Raw genomic sequence first — 16,780 nt, forward strand, 5'->3', positions numbered from 1 at the left:
GGAGAGGCACGGTGTACACCTGACCGAGGTACACCCGATGGCGATCGCAAAGATTCGCCACTTCGAGTGGCTGTGCCGGATTCTGGGCGTTGAGCCCTTCGTCGACCGCCTGATGACCTTCTACTCTTGGAGGTGCATCCAGGGGTGGTATACTCTGATAACCCGGATCAAGGGTTTGAAGATTTGCGCAACCGAGCGCAGTCTTCGTTCCTGGAAGCGGGAGTTCTTTTATATCTCCGCTCGCGCCATCCCCCTTGCCATGAAGTTTAAGAATGGGCAAGCACTCCCCAGCCTTCACGCCTCCAACTACCAGGAGGCGGAATGGTTCTCAAAGATTTCCCGAGTCCAATCTCCGATTTACCGCTTTGCGGAGTCCGGGATGGTGATGCTCGGGATGAGCCGGGTGTGGAAGGATGCGGAGGCGCAAAAGATCCCGATCGTCCTTGAATACGGTTTGAACTCTGTCCCTTACGGTATGCTCTGTCTTCTTTGTTTTTATAGGTTTGTCTTCTAACTGTTTTTCTTTTATTTCAGAGGGGAACGACTTGCAGTCGCTCTTGCATCCGCGGGAGGCTGATAGTCCCGCTCGGATGGGTACTCGTGCTCTAGATGAGAACGAGTTGCCCATCCTTGAACAGACGGCTGATCGGTTCGTGGAGGTCTACCCGCCAGGCCACGAGATCCTGAGCACCAGGCGGCCAGGTAAGGCGTTATTCAACCCTCGACCCCTCAATGCTGAAACCTCTGCTGGAATTCCTCTAATCTTGTGTTCTGATGAGGAATCCGCAGATGGTCCTCCGTTGGTGCGGAAGAAGAAGGCTGCCGGCGGGAAAGGGAAGGCGAAGGTGGCCTCCACTGCCGATCCGGTGCCTCGGTCTGATTCAGAGACCGAGAGCGAGGAGGTGGCGGGGAACCCTGGTGGTGATAAGACCACTGCTCCGGAGGCTGCGACGACTGTCACCTCCGGAGAGCCCAGGATGACGACGGTGAGCGGCGTAAAGAGGCCGGCTCCATCGGGTTCGTCCCCGCCTGTCCGCACTTTTAGGCTCAAGAAAACCCGTAAGTACAAACTTCCTTTATTTGACTTCATAGCTTTCCATCATTAATACTTATCTTCCTTGTGCAGGCGTGGATGCTACCGCATTCCAGGGTGAAGCGGGGAGGAGCACCTCCGGACCCATGACGGTAGGCTTGGTCAGCCTACCTGAGGCGACGACCCAGGCGGCTGCGCCTGCTTCAGTTGGTTCAGTTGCTCAGCCAGTTGAGCCAACTGTTCCAACTGTGATGACATCACCGACAGCTGTCAGTGCCATATTTACTGAATCTTTCACTGAGCCGGCGGTTACTTTTTCTGCGAACTCCGCAGCGGCGACCACGGTTGTGAGTTCACCTCCGTTGGTTTCTACTACCGCGGCGGCCTTCACCATGCCTCCTCCGACGTCGGCAGCTACGGCCGACCCTTCAGGTATGCTTGGGGCTTCTCGCCAACCTCAGCCTCCTTCCCATCTGCCTGACCTCTTGGATGGATTTCCCTTGGGTTCAGGTGATGGGTTTGGCGGCTATCGGCCTGTTGTCGACCCTACAGGTGCGTAGGGTTCTTTTGGCCATTTTTTTATATATATATATCATCTTTTCCTAACTGCTTTTTGTTTTTTGCAGTGTCGGATTCCAATGAAGTGTATATTCCACGCTGGAACATCCGCCGAGGAACAACCCTTCGCACGCCTGTGGAGTGGGCTCGTCACGCAGCTCCCAGCGGTGCGTTGGGGGAAGCTATGGCTAGCTACCAGGAGGGTAGGCTAACCAATGAGCTTCGGATTCTCCTGGCCCAGATGCAGCCGCGCGTCGAGCTGCTTTGTCGTGAAAACGACAAGTTAAAAGCAGCTCGCATCCAAGAAGTAGCTCAGGCGCGGGCTGTCCGGGAGGAGAACAAGAGGCTTACCGCAGTGGCTGCGGAAAAGGAGAAGGCCTTCAAGGCCCTCGAGGTTGAAGTTCAGGCCCGTCTCGAGGCCCGTTCCAAGGCTGCCCAAGCTGTTAACGAACAGCTTCAGCTGGCTAAGGAAACTGCACGGAACGCAACTGAGAGGGCCACCAAGGCTGAAGCTGTTGCTGAGCCTCTACGCCTCGAGAATGAGGAACTTAAAGCCAAACTAAAGGCGCTCCAACAGGCTCATGATGCCTTGGTGATGGAAGACGCCAAGAAGCTCCAAGAGATCTTGGACCAGAGGGGGGTGCTTGACCATACTGAGCGGAAGCTAAAGGGCGTTGAAGAGGCTGCGGCAAAAGAAGTGTTGCTTGCCAACCTCAACAAAAGTGAAGCCGAACGCGCCCGTAACCAAGCTCAAGCTGCCCTCCAGGAGGCTCTGGTTGCCAAGGAATGGCTTCTTCGAGAAGCGTTGTCTCAGGTAAGCTTAGCTTCATAATGTCTTCACGCTTTTCTTTGTAAATCGAAAAGGTTTTGATACTTGTATATTTTTTTGTAGGTTGTGCATCGAGTCTTCACGGACACATCATACGACGATGCCATGAGCGCAGCCCTCAACGCTTCTCATGAGGATGGGGAAAAGGCCGGCTTCCTGCTTGGTCTAGGGTTCGTTGAGAAAGGCATCCCGCCTTCCAACTTCCCTTTGTATGATGTGGATACTGAAGCTGTTTATGACCAAGCAGTGAATCAGTATGCCGCCTTCCCGCATCCGGTGGTGGAGAAGGTGAACGAAGTTGCTGCTGCTGATGATGGGCTAGCTATCCTTAAAGCTTTCCTTGAACCGCCACGCTCTACTGATGGTGCTGGTCCAAGTGGAAGTGGTCCTGAAGCTTGATCCTGAAGATCCCTTCCCACTGTTAGGATAGGTTTAGCTTGTATAGATTTATATTCTTGTAGGCGGGTAGTTACCCGGCCATTCTTGTAATGAATATTATGAAATATAAATCTTTGTGCGGGTAAGACCGCTACTTTCACTGGATTACTTGCTTTATAAACGTTATATGACTTGCTCATGCATACTTTAGTTTAAATTAGCAATTTTCCAAGTGTTTAGAATAAGTTAACCTTTGAATGTGGTAGATAATAGGTTGAAGTTTTGCTTCCTCCTTCGTGATTGTGCGGGTAGGACCGTCACTTGCACTTAGTAGGATGGCTAAACTTTACCTATATCTGACCTGCGTGGAGGTTTTCCTCATATTTTTAGAAATTTTTTAAGTGTTTAGAATAAGTTAACCTTTGAACGTGGTAGATAATAGGTTGAAGTTTTGCTTCCTCTTTCGTGATTGTGCGGGTAGGACCGTCACTTGCACTTAGTAGGATAGCTAAACTTTACCTACATCTAACCTGCGTGGAGGTTTTCCTCATCCTTCTGTTAGAAATTTTCTAAAGTATTTTGAATAAGTTAACCATTCGACGCGCGGTTGTCAATAGGTTCGGTTTCCTCTCATGATTTGTGAGGTTAGGACCGGCACTTTCATTTAGTTGACCAAAGTTTACCTATTGCGTGAAGGTTTGCCGTTTTTTGGGTTTATGCGGGTTTTGCCGCCTTCCCCACGCAACGACTTTCCACGTAATTATGCGGTGAAAACCGGCATATCAGTGTTGAGTAAATTAACCGTTCGACGCGCGGTTGTTAATAGGTTAGTGTTCAGTTTCCTCTATCATGATTCGTGCGGTTAGGACCGGCACTTTCATTTAGTGGGATGACTGAACTTTACCTTTAACTGACCTGCGTGAAGGTTTGCCGTTTTTTGGGTTTATGCGGGTTTTGCCGCCTTCCCCACGCAACGACTTTCACACTTATGTATGCGGTGAAGACCGGCATATCCGTGTGGAAAGTTAAGTATAAATGTAAAATCATCAGCGTCGATGTTCTAAGGAGAATCATTTCCATTAGAAGTGGCTCTGGGCCTTTTCTTTACAAATTTGGAATTGATCTACATGCAAACTGTGTAATTGAGCTCCCTTCCATGTTGTTGGGATGGGACTGCCATCGAGCCGATATGCACCTGGTTCGGGATCTCGTTGTTTACGCAGTATGTAGTCTCCAACATTGAAGCTGCAATTTTATTCGTGTTTTCCCCAACTGGGGTTCTACACGCATCAGCCTGCTCAGCGTTCATTGCGCCACGAGGTGCGCGAGCGTCCCATCTCTGACAAATGCTTCGACCATGTCCTTTTGTCCTGTGAAAGTCACAGTATTTGCTCCGATCAGCATTGTGACGATGTCGGATTATTGGAGCCTTTGGCCATGGGAGCTCCTCAGTGGCGAATATCTCGGTGACGCTTTTGGTGAGTGGCGTCCATCTGGAGTTCTGGTTCGACTGTACGTTATCCCTTCCGCCTAACCGATGCTGCAAGCCGGATGAGGTGTCAAAGTTTACCCTTGACTGCCAAATGCCTAGCTTCCGCTTTTTGTTTAGTCGGGCGGTAAGGACGTTGTCTTCTCTTGTTTTCTGGGTGTAGAGGTTTGTGCTCTGGGGGAGATCTCTACCCAGTTGCTTCTCCGTTTCCGCAAAGCGTTTAGCTGCTGTCATGATGGCATCCCATGTGGATGGCATGCCATCTTTACCCGTTAAGGTGCGGATGAGCTCTGGGTCGTTCGCGCCCTGGATAAAAGCAGCGCGAACAATATCTTCGCTAATATTACCCAGACTTAGCTTCTTTGAGTTGAAGCGAGTGATGAAGTCTGGCAAAGATTCATCTTCCTCTCGAATGCATTTGAGGATTGTCCATTGCTCTTCGGTATACTTTCTTTGTTGGCTGAAGTGTTGGCTAAACTTCTGTTGGAAGTCTGCCCAGTCGTAGATGTGGTTGACCGGTAGACGATCGAACCATGCTCTAGCTGGCCCAACAAGCGTCATTTGGAACATGTAACACCACGTAGGTTCCGTCCAACTACTGACGGTTGCCCCCGCTATGAACCTGTTCAAATGATCGTCTGGATCAGATATACCATCGTAAGTGCCGATGTTGGACATCTGTTTGGCACTTTTCGGGACGATTACTTCCGCAATGTCCCTTGCAAATTTGGACGTTCCCGCCTTTGCAGCAGTTGGTGTAAATGTTTTGGAGAAGTCACGTGGGTTTCCACCCGCGTTTTTTGGTTTGAAGGTTTCTCCAAAATGCCTTCTCGGTTGGGAGTCCGTTTCCTTACGCTTCCCTTTCGCCCTATGACGAGGGTTTGCGTCACTATCGGATTCCTCCGAATCATCGTCAAAGTATACGAATTCATCAGCCTGTTGGAGTAAACGTAAGCGTTCATCCAACTCAGCTTGGAATTCTTTTTGACGTGCTTCCGTCCACGCTTTAACTTCATCGAGTGTTTGGCGGGGGAGCCTCGTTCGTTGTCTCTCTAACTGGGTATCGGTGAATCCCAGTGAGCGATTATTTACTGCACTCGCCCCAGCTTGGGTAACTGGGGTAGTGTTCGTAAAATTTACTGCACTTGCCCCGGCTTGGGTAACCGGGGTAGTGTTCGTAAAAACTGTGTAGTCGCCGGTATTCCCCTCAGTAGCTGGGGTTGTGGTTACCGGAGTTTCTTTAACCATCTTTCCAGAAGTTTGAAAAAACTGAAAGAAATGAAGTTCTAGCTTTTATGCAAGGATGGCGCCAATGAAGAAACACTAATCAGCCCCGGACAGATTACGGATAATCTGGGGGTTAAATAGATGTTTCCCACGAGGGGTTAGATCCGGCAAAGATGGTTCTTCTGATAACCTGCAAAACAGACACCGTGAGCTCGTCACTGAGAAGGGGGGGTACCTCCTTGTGACCACCCTCCGGCGTGAGAATCAGACTAGTTTGCTCTTGAATATAAGTGTATATTAAGAGATTGCTAGAGCAGATATCAGGTATAAGATATGAGATACAAGATGAGATTAGATGATCATACCATTTGGGGTATTTATAGCCGAAGGTAGGTTTCCAAGAAGGTATAGCCGGCTGAATAGTATTCCTGTTCTACCAACTGTGGCCTACGCACGTGCCATGCTGGTAGTTGGTGGGTAGGCAGCGGCTGACAGTGACCAGGCCTGCTGTGTACTATTCCTTTTCCACCAACTGCCGGCTATGCACGTGGTATGACAGGAGTTGGTGAGTAGGCAGCGGCTAATAGTGACATACAGTACAAGAGCATGCTGCTCGCCATACTGTTGTCAATGAGCTGTCGTATCTCTGGTCAGATCTTTTGCCCATACCTCGTCAGGTACAGTACAAAAGATCCTCCAGTATCGTACGGGCTGGCTTATTTGGGTGGGAGTATTCCCCCTCCCGCCTTTGTGCGGGATTGTTCCCGGCTTTGCTCATTCCTTCAGGTGACTACTGAATTATTGAGAGCTAAGTTCCTTGTGCGTGTAGCCTTGCTGCGCGAGTGGCCTTCCCTGATGGCTTGTATCCGCAGCTGCGGGAACAGGCGGAGTACTTCACCATTGGGAGGCATTTCCTGCGGGAACAGCTTGCGTACTGCGCGTAAGGACGTCACGTCTCTGAGCATGGTAGGTCCTGCGGATCCAGTTGGTTTCTGCGCAGACGTCTCTCTTCAAGGTGAGTCCTGCGGGTCCAACTGGGCTCTGTTGGGACCTACCTCTTCAAACAAGAGATCCTCAGGATTTCTTAGCAGTCACCTCCACACCCCCGAAAAGCCATTGCATGTCTCAAGCCGTCGAAGAAGAACGCCAAGTCGTGGTTCGTTTCATCTCGAAATCCGTGGAAACATCGTCATGGATCAGGTCAGATTCATTTCATGCTTCGACACTTAGGAAATAGATTATATATAAATGCTAACTAACACTTCTTTTCAGATTAAAATTGATACTTAATGAATCACAAAGTAACCTACAACCTTGAAAGAATATATATAATAAAATTAATTCAAATTTAATATGCTCCATTCAGTGTCTTTTTTCACAGGCCCCAAGTCTTTTATTCTTTCCCTCCAAAGGCCAATTTGAAAAAAGAAAAATATAGTAATCGATGCTTTTGACACTTGAACAATAAAATGCATTCAAGCCAAAAGTAGTTGTCATAATGTCATTACTAAACACCGTCAATCCGGTTTTGTTTATTTAGATAATCTTCCTTGGAGGTCATGACTTTCTAGAAGAAAGATAAGTACTAAAGAGCGTGTTTCAGCACCAATATGTTTAATAAATAGGGTAATTAGTTCGACTAGAGTGTAAAACCTTTCATAGACTTTGCTGCCATTGAACTCAGTGAAACTGATGTGAATGTTGTACCTATAAGTGTAGAAGATCAAAGGCAAAAGCTGATGGACGCTGGTATGGATGTGGTGGACGCCGTGGCTTTGATGGTGGCAAGAGGTATATATTATTTGATACTTTGTTACCTGAACTCAATTATTAAATTTAAAAAAAATTCAGCTAGGTGAGAGGTTGGTGGGCCCATCAGTAAGCTGCACAACGATTCTCCCAATTGCATGTTGGATGATATAATAAGTATATAACCAACCGCCTAACTGGGGATGGCAAAAGACACTGGCTCCACAAGGACAGGTTTTCTTAATTTTTTATGATACTTATATTTTGAGAATAGGTTTTAACCCGATCATTTCCCCTTCAAAAACCTGTTTCGATCATGTTTCTCTTTGGTATTTGAACACAAGTTCCTTGTAATGTTTATTGGTGGACGCCTATGTCCTAGATTTTATGTTTCAACAAAACCAACTAGCCTGAACAAACATGTCAAGTTCGTTTATATTCGTTTGTTTATGTATTTTTGTTTAACTCATTTATCTATTTAATTCTAAATTTTTAAACTAATTAAACAAGTATTAAACTTCATTGGCGTTCATGTTCGTTTATGTTCATTTTTGTTTTATTAGCTCATTTGTGTCCGTTTGTGCTTATTCATTTGACCCTGTTTATTTCCCCTTCAAAAAACCGTTTTAACCCTAACCGGTTGTGGCAAAAACCAGGTTTGTTTGAAGAATCTACGTGGTTGAAACAGGAACCGGTTTGGGCTGAGAACCCAAAGCTAAGTCAAAAGTTTAGGGAGAATCGCCTGGTGCAAAAGAATGAGGAACTAACAAACTGTTGACTTTTCAGGTTCAAGAAAAAAAGGCTAAGAAATAAATCCGACTTAAATAACATAAATTCAAGTAAAAGGCCAGCAATCAGGATTCCAAATACGTTCTACTTCAAGATGATCAACTACAAAACCATTGATGTGTAACCGATCAAAACGAGTCGTTTGGGTCAGATTGGGTAACATAATGAAAGCAGATCTGGTCAGGTTGTTTAACGATCTAAATGGGTCGGCTTAGATTTGGTAACGGTTGGATCAGGTCAGGTAAAGTGACTGGTTTTGGTCAAGCTGTGAGCACGGCTGGTCAAGAAAGGCATCACAGTTTGGATCCTATGTACTACAGCACTAGCATGGTACTATTTTAATTATCTGTAAATACATTTCATTGTTACTCGCCCTATAGTAGTTTCTTACAATTTAAATTTTGTGAGATAAATTCGTTTTATGCTGAAAAAGAAAATAAAGTATTAATGATCACAAATTTCATGTTCTAAGTTTGCGTACAGCATGTACACGTCAAATAAATACTCTTTTTTGCCAAAATTATTTGCTTCCTAAGACATTCAATTGCCATCTTTATGTTTTGTTTGTATTCATACTATTCTTCTTCACATTTGCAGGTGACATTGAAACAAAAGCTGAATTGGAACAATGTGTTTACAAAGATTATGTTTATTTTGGGGCAATGTATTTGACTTTTTTTGTTCATGTAGATTACGTGTTTATTTTGGAACAATATGTTTACATTTTTAGAAAAATGTTGTAAACTTCAATTATGTTGACTTTGATTTTTGACATTTTTTTTTGCTTTTTAAGAATCTAGATATCCGTTCGAACATCCATATCCTAATATTTGGATATCCGAAAATACAAATTCAGATTGTCAACTCCACTAAAACAAGTATCGCGTTGCAAATCATTGCCCTTGTTGCAACGCGCAGTTTCTACTAGTGTGTGTGTATGTATGCGCGCGCGTGTGTGTATATGTTACGGTTTATTCGAGACAACCGTCAATCTCCCAAGAACACACGAGAATAAGAGAAAATACACCCAAACTAATAATCCGTTCTTATTCTTTTTCTCAAATAAAGATTACAGTATATAGGAAAACAAAGACATAAAAATAGAAAAAAGATAATCAATAGGAAATCATAATTTGACTATACTAAGAAAACTAAATAATAGATAAACTTAAATAATAATAATAATGCTTTTATTATTGGATCGTATCAGTATTATATATATATATATGTATATATATATATATATATATGCGCGTGTGCGCAAAGAATAATTGATTAAAAAACCTTACATTGGTGAAATCTATAGGAATATCCACAAAACATGTGGGCTTGTCCTGCACCAAATACTCGCTTAACCGAACAATTAATTAAATTTTTTTTTGTTTTACTTGGGCACATACAGACATACTTATGACTGCAGTGCTCCTGTGGACATTCCTTAAGCCGATATGAGTGTAAGTGGAATAATTTATTGGTGGTGTTCATATATTAATTTAAGCAAGCAAGCAAGCAAGCAACATGGAATGGATTGATTGACTGACTATGTGTATTATTATTTTCACTCTGTTTTTTCAAGACGAGCCCACATTTGTGTGGACATACCGGTTGATTTGAGCGGCGTAAATTTTTGTTTTTGAATCAATTATTCTTGACGTTAACTTTGAATTGGTTGGTTCATCCAGTTTGTTAGGTTATGATCATTTGTGAAGAATAATTGATTAAAAAAGAAAGTGAAATCAATAGGAATGTCCACAAAACATGTGGGCTCGTCTTGAAAAAACTAAGTGAAAATAATTAAAAATAATCAATCAGTCAATCAATCAGTCAATCATTTCATGTCGATTGCTTAAAATTGATATATAAAGACACACAAGCAACAAATAATTCCGCTTACACTCGTATCGGCTAAAGGAGTGTCCACTGGAGTCATAAGTATGTACCCAAGGAGCTGGAAAATTTAATTAATTGTTGGGTTAAGCCCATAGTCATAGGAAACGCTAACGATCCAGATGGCGGTAGAAAATCGAACCGATCTAAATTGACCGGACCCAGTGAGATGAAACTAAGCCAAACCAGATCCATTATCTGTGGTCTTTCGAATTCTGAGTAAGATAAGATTAATAACAACTGTAAAGCACCATTAGTTTTTTCTTCTTATTTCTTTCTTTTAAGTATAATTCTTTTTTAACGTCTACTTAGGTCATAGCACTTTTCAAATTGAAGAACCCCCTTTATATACCGTGGCCAAATTGCGTGATCTTAACCAAGACCCAAGTTGACTTCACAGTTTTGACTTGAACGTTCATCTGAAAAACCATACCGTCAACTGCCCACTTGACAGTCGTTACAGGTGCATAACTCTCGGTGGGACGAAACCCCCCAAGTGGGCTCAGGATTCAAACTGAAAACCTTACACAAGGCTTAGCTCGCCCTCTCAGGTATTTTTTTGGGCTTTTTGCAATTTAAATTGGGCTTTAAACTACAAGGCTACAAGCCATAACTTACTTACGCGGCCACACCCTGGCATCCACTGATTTCTAAAACATTGGTCTAAATTCTTAAGATGTTTATAAAGAGGTATGAACATAAATTGCATACAAGGTTTGAGTTCGAATAACAAGTTTGATTTTCTTATAAAGGAGAGAATTTTGTTCCACTACTTTCATCTTAAAAGCTCATTTATATATTCACTTACATCCTACAACCACCACAAACTATTAGTTTAGTTAAATACCTTACACCTTTATCACTAGACCAAGCTGGTGGTTAGTTATATATTCCAAAAAATGCTACAAAACACGTTTTTCTCTTTTCTTTTCTTTTCTTTTTTTTTTTTCAATTTAACATAACATGAATACCCCCAGAAAACCTTTTATAGGCAATGGTGGGGGACCATTTTTTACCAACAAATAAGTATGTTATTCTTTAACACCGTTGATATGTTTGTCAGAAAATTAAATTACGTAACTTTTTTTTTCCCCTTATTTCTTCAATAAATTGTTTACACGCATTTAGAAGATCATAGTTTTAAGGTGTACGTTTTGTGATTATTAACGTTGAGAGACTAGAAGGATAATATGAAAGGATAAAATAGTTATATTATATACATAAAATAATGAAAATTAAACGTTTATAATAAAGTGTTTTTAACAAAGTTTGTGTCCACAGTTTCAAATCTCTAAGTTGTTTTGGTAGGAAAATTTAGTAAAAATGGTTTTTACTAATGTAAAGATGAATGAGATAGTTGAAATAAACAATGTTATGTCATTAATCATGTCATAACCTATAATAGTTTGTTTTATCAAATTGGATGGTTCATATAACCTCATAAGGATATCTTATGAGATCTCAAAAGGTCTATTTTTTTTTATTACAATTAAATATGTTTTTTTAAATCTTGGTTATTGTATGATTAATGAGAATGGATGTCATGGTTGTAATTATATAATGAACATGATGGTTCATTTTATGGATAGTGAAAACCATAAGGTTAGTTACTATGAATCACACAGTGAGGGATCCAAGATTTTACATTAGTGGAGGCAAAAAAATTGGTTAGGTTAGTTAGATAGTGTCATGTCATAAGGGGTCAACAGGTCTGGTATAAAACTACACCAAATCGTAAATATGTGAAATGGCTTTAAGTTATATTATATATAGGAACCAAAACTGCAATAATCAATATTTTAATCAAGCATAAGTTTTGGGCTGTTAAATGGTGAAACCGAAGAAGCAGAACGGAAGGGAATCAGGGATGGTGTTCGATTAAGGAGTATATTAGTTTACAGTTAAAAGAAATGGTGGTACTGAGCTCGCAACCCTCACAAATTAGGATTACTCGTGTGTTTCCATGGTCTCAGAAATGTACAAATAGGAATACATGATTGATATTAGAGCAATTAAAATAGGTACATAAAAATTTATATAGAATCAACTAGCCTTTTGTAATTTGATTGGATATTCTGACCCATGGAAGTTAAATTCAATCTAACCTTTTATACAAATTTAGTAATCGTGACTCGTGAGTAGATATAATGAGTTTTCAAACAAAATAGAATAGACCAAAAATTTCAATTTCATATTGTATTGGGTTTGGTAATTAAGGGTTTTAATGGGGCATGCTATATAAATTAAAGTGGGCCTAGTTATCATCACAATTGAAAAAGGTAACACTGGTTACTTGACTTCGAGTCCCCCCCCCCCCACCCCACACACACACACACACCCAAACAACGCATCCGTCCGCCATCGGAATCACATACCCAACCCACCCATTTTGCGAGTTCTAACGAACATTGAAGACACAAATCCTAGTTATCTCCAACAGATGACCAAACCATGGTAATATTGTGAACAATATACTAAAAACCTGAATTGTATAAACATGATACGTTCATGGTCTCATAGGTTGTATCTCACATTCCATCTTCCAGTAATATCAGCGTTGAATGTCCAGTTGTTTTCCCTGATTTGTGCGTACGGTATCTGCAGAAAATAAAAAAAGGATGGTGAGATCGCAAATACTTGATCCTCAAAAGTGATCAATATTACAGTTTACATTAAAGTAATTGTCAAAATGATGAAAATGATACAAGTTATTTCTCGCTTTAACAATGTTCTGTAATATTAGTTTTGTCATGTAAATTTGGAATTTTTCTTCGAAGATTAAGGCAAAATGTGTGTGTTTTTGGTTGGGGACTGATTATTGTTAATTGATGCCACTATAAACAGTAGGCGGAAAGTTTACTATAAACAGTAAACGAACCGAATGCTCAGTGAACTGTTCGTGAACCGTAAGGCGGGAAGTTCGTTTATGTTCATTTATTTAATAAGCGAACAAATATGAACAAAAAAATTGAGTTTGTTTAATTGAAAGAACGAGCATGAACACATCTTTATGTTCGTTTACGCATTAATAGAAAATAATTAAATATTATATGGATGAATCATCTACTTAATAGTTTTATATTTGTTCGTTTATGTTTGTTTGTGTTCATTTACGTTTGTTCATAGATGTTCATTAATGTCCATTAATCTTTGTTCAGTTATGCTCGTGAATAGTTTTAAACAAACGCACTTAAACGATCAAGAACGTGTTCGTTTTTTAATGAACGAACATGAACACAACATTTTCCTCATCACGTGTCCATGTACGTTTAAATTTAAATAAATGAACAAGAGCATGCCCTTGTTCGTGTCCGTTTGGTTCATTTACAAGCCATTAATCAGTTGTGTAAACACAAGAAAACTGATCACGACTGTAAATTACTAATTTTTTAGGATTAAATAACAGGTTACCTAGAAAAATTTGGCAAAGGAACCAAATCGGCTTGTGACAAGCAATCGTGCAAACATAATAGGTTTAGAAAACAGTACCTTGTCAACGAATTCGTAGCCAACTTTGAGCCTTACGTCTTGGTCTTTTTGGAAATCCAGGATGTTCCATACCAACTCGAGAGCTCCATGTGGTGTTGGCTGTTTAAAACATATTACGCTATATATTAAACAAACGCATAATCAAAAACCAAAATACTGGAACAGAAAAATTACAGGCCACCTGAGTCAACTCTTTGTCAATATCACAACGGCCTTTAAGAACGACATTCACAGACCGATTAAATGTCATCGGATATGCCTTTTTCCCACGCAAAGTACAAATGACTTTCTCATTTTTATCATAATGCAATCCAGCTCCAACACTAGCTGATAGCTATCAATCAAGAACAAAGATGTCTTAATATAATCTGAATGAACCCATTAAAATATTAGATGGCTCTGATAGAGGTAGCAAATATGATTAACTTTTTCGGTAATAATCTTTTTTATATAAAACAAAATTGGAAGGTTTATTGCACTAAAATTACACTTTTGGCGACTTTTAAACATTTGACTATTTCCTTCTTAGCTGATTTTTTTTTCATTTTTACCCACATTTGACTCGTTAAAGTTAAAGCATAGCCCGTATCAACCCTGCCATAAGTGAATCTGTCGAAATTGCCACCTCTAGTAGGTCAAGATACAAGACGTAAGCATACAAATGGTAACATACATCAGGATAGAAGTGTCGAACAAGTGCACAAAGAAAAGTTGGAGCTCCGGTCCGTGTATTGAGTTCTCCATTAAGCTGCAGAATTAACAAATCAGAAATTAATCAAACGCTAAAGATTGAGCTATAGCTCAACTGCAAACAGTTAGCTTGTAATGAAGCTCAAAGAACACTTTTCTTTTTGTAATGACCAAAGAAACAAGACCCTAGAGAGTCTAGTATTGTATAAGTACGAATTATATAAAACAATAATTAGAAAGAAAAAATGCCTTTGAAAAGTAAGATGAATCATCAACATCCTCCATATGACGGATAATATATTGTTGAATCTTCATTATAGTAATGAACAAAATCACAGGGTAACTAGGTTTCCAGAAGTTTCAGCATACCCAAACATAGAAGGGTGTTCAACTTCTGTAGCAATTACATATAGCACTTAATTTCCAAAATCATACTTGCAAAATAAATGGATAAACGACTATACTTGGGACAGAGAACATTGATGCATAAGTTTTTAGAAACACAGTTTTTTACTTTACTTTTAATGTGCCAATGTTGAAAGCTAATGCTTGCCTTAACTTCGATGTTGTTTTGTCTCATTAAAGTTGCAAACACTTTATCATATCAAAATAGTTCATATGAGTAAATACCTAGTTTAGTTAAATGCATACCCATTTATTCAAAGTTCAACGGTTGTTATCACTTTTTTTTTTCAGTTGTTTGGATTTTACAAATGATAAAATAAGTATATTAAATTGATTACAAACTACGACTAAAACAATGTTCCATCTTTTTGAATAAAGCAATCTTGAAGTTTGTTAACCTAGCGTGCGATTGGTGTAATTTAGGTGACCTTTAAACCGACTGACCGACCTATTTTCCATTTAGCTGAAAAGCTACTTTCTTAAAATGATACTAATTTGAAACTTATGTTCTCCTCTATCCAGGGTAGGTTCATCCAAGTTTAATATATGCATAACATGACAAGATACCTTTTATATCCAATCCAATGTTAACAACTTATTCTTAAACATTTTGTCAAAGTCCCTAACTTCAACCGTCTTGAATCTTCTAATCAAATAGATGAAAATACACAGAATCACTAGTACAAAAAATAAAATCTAGCGGTGTGCAAGAAACCCAAAAAACCAATCCAGATCCAAGACCAAACCGAAACTATAGATTTTGATTCTTTATTTAATAAACTAATAAATATTTTAACCCAAATGCATAATAATTAATAAGCAATTAGTTGTTTTGGATTTATCCCAAACTAAAGCCTAAGAAAATGGTGTTATGAAAGGACAGGAGAGAATTAAATGGTAATCAAATAAACAATCCTATTAGCATAGTACACAATTAAATTATAACATCATTGGAGAACATTATGCTAGTAAAACAATTAAATTCAAAAATGTATATTATTATTAATAATATTGAAAGTAAAGTAAGAATACCTGAAGCAGAGTGTTGGAGTGGTCGATTTGAAGCTTCTGTTTGGCGTGGATTTTGACCTGATTCTTCTTCGAGTCTCCACCACCGTACCGGAGAGAAGTCTCCATTTCTCAATTGACTCACAGTTGGTCAAACCCTAGCTGCTATTTTAATGGCGGAAAGGATATTTGTTTTTATTCCATTCCCTACTTGATGCCTAAGCAAACTTGCTTGTTCGAAATATTTTGGTACCTGTTTTTTACTTTTTTTTTAATAGTGTATAGTTGTTAAACACGAGAAAGTTTGTTTAGAAAATTAATATGTTCTTTTCCCTTTTGCTTTTGATATACTTGGTTTTCTGGTCCTAGAGACTGTGAATCTTTTGAGTAAGGTTCAGCGTGTCGTTCACGGAACATCTTCAGCTTCTAAGTCCCAAAACTTCGTTTTTAGTAGGATTGGCTTTGCTATTCAAAAGGGGGTTGCGGCACAGTTTATTGCTCGTTTGCCTGCCACTTTATTGTAATCGTTTTGTAGTAACCACCATTGTCTACTAAGGAGCAATTCGACTATTTGTTAATATTAATGGGGTTATATTTGTGATAAATACCGATATGGTACCTACCTCATCTCCAAGGGTGTTTAAAGTTGAATATATAGAACTTTTGGATAGTGAAATCCGAAACAAGTTTGGATATTCGAAATTTCAGATATTCAGTCGCACAATAAATCGGATACCCGAAAATCTGGAAAAAATCATAATAATAGTAATAAAAAAGTTTCAAAACTACATTTAAAAAACGACACATCAGTATGGTTTTCCAAGGGAATGCTCAAGCTAAACTCTAAAAGCCAGCGTGGGCTCGGTTTGACAGTATAATCTGGCTATATTAGGGCAAATGGAGCACGGGACTTTCCAAATTTAAAGAGTATGATAGCCTAACACATAAGAAAAGAAAGTGGCCGTTCTAAAAACTAAAAAAGGTTATCCTTTATTTTTATGTTTGGTGTATTTTATTTGGATTATGTGTGCTTTGCTTCACTCCTTGTTTGGTACCATCTTAAAGTTTTCTGGCTATTATTATTGATACGGCTAGTACTTGGTTTCTAGCTTTATCCATCGTAATTCAATCACTATTAAATAACCAATTTATAACAACATGTCTCTATGTAATCTTTGATCTGAAGATTCAATCCACCCGAACACGATTTGAAACAAACGTACCTATGCGACTCTTTTTATTATTAATA

General features: G+C 40.0%; 1 protein-coding gene across 1 annotated transcript; it reads right to left on the minus strand.

The window, feature by feature from the left end:
- Positions 1–12,319: 12,319 nt before the first annotated feature.
- Positions 12,320–15,695, minus strand: LOC143617515 (outer envelope pore protein 21B, chloroplastic-like). The gene is made up of 5 exons (XM_077090047.1): positions 15,556–15,695; positions 14,102–14,176; positions 13,610–13,762; positions 13,429–13,527; positions 12,320–12,537 (listed from the first exon to the last, which is right to left on the minus strand). The coding sequence occupies exons 1-5, from the start codon at positions 15,658–15,660 to the stop codon at positions 12,454–12,456; spliced, it is 516 nt and encodes a 171-aa protein (XP_076946162.1). The 5' UTR covers positions 15,661–15,695; the 3' UTR covers positions 12,320–12,453.
- Between the last annotated feature and the right edge of the window lie 1,085 nt (positions 15,696–16,780).

Source organism: Bidens hawaiensis, unplaced genomic scaffold (genome assembly GCF_021521415.1).
Source record: "Bidens hawaiensis isolate Kalapana, Puna unplaced genomic scaffold, B.hawaiensis_p1.1 tig00002323_1, whole genome shotgun sequence".
NCBI lineage: Eukaryota > Viridiplantae > Streptophyta > Magnoliopsida > Asterales > Asteraceae > Bidens > Bidens hawaiensis.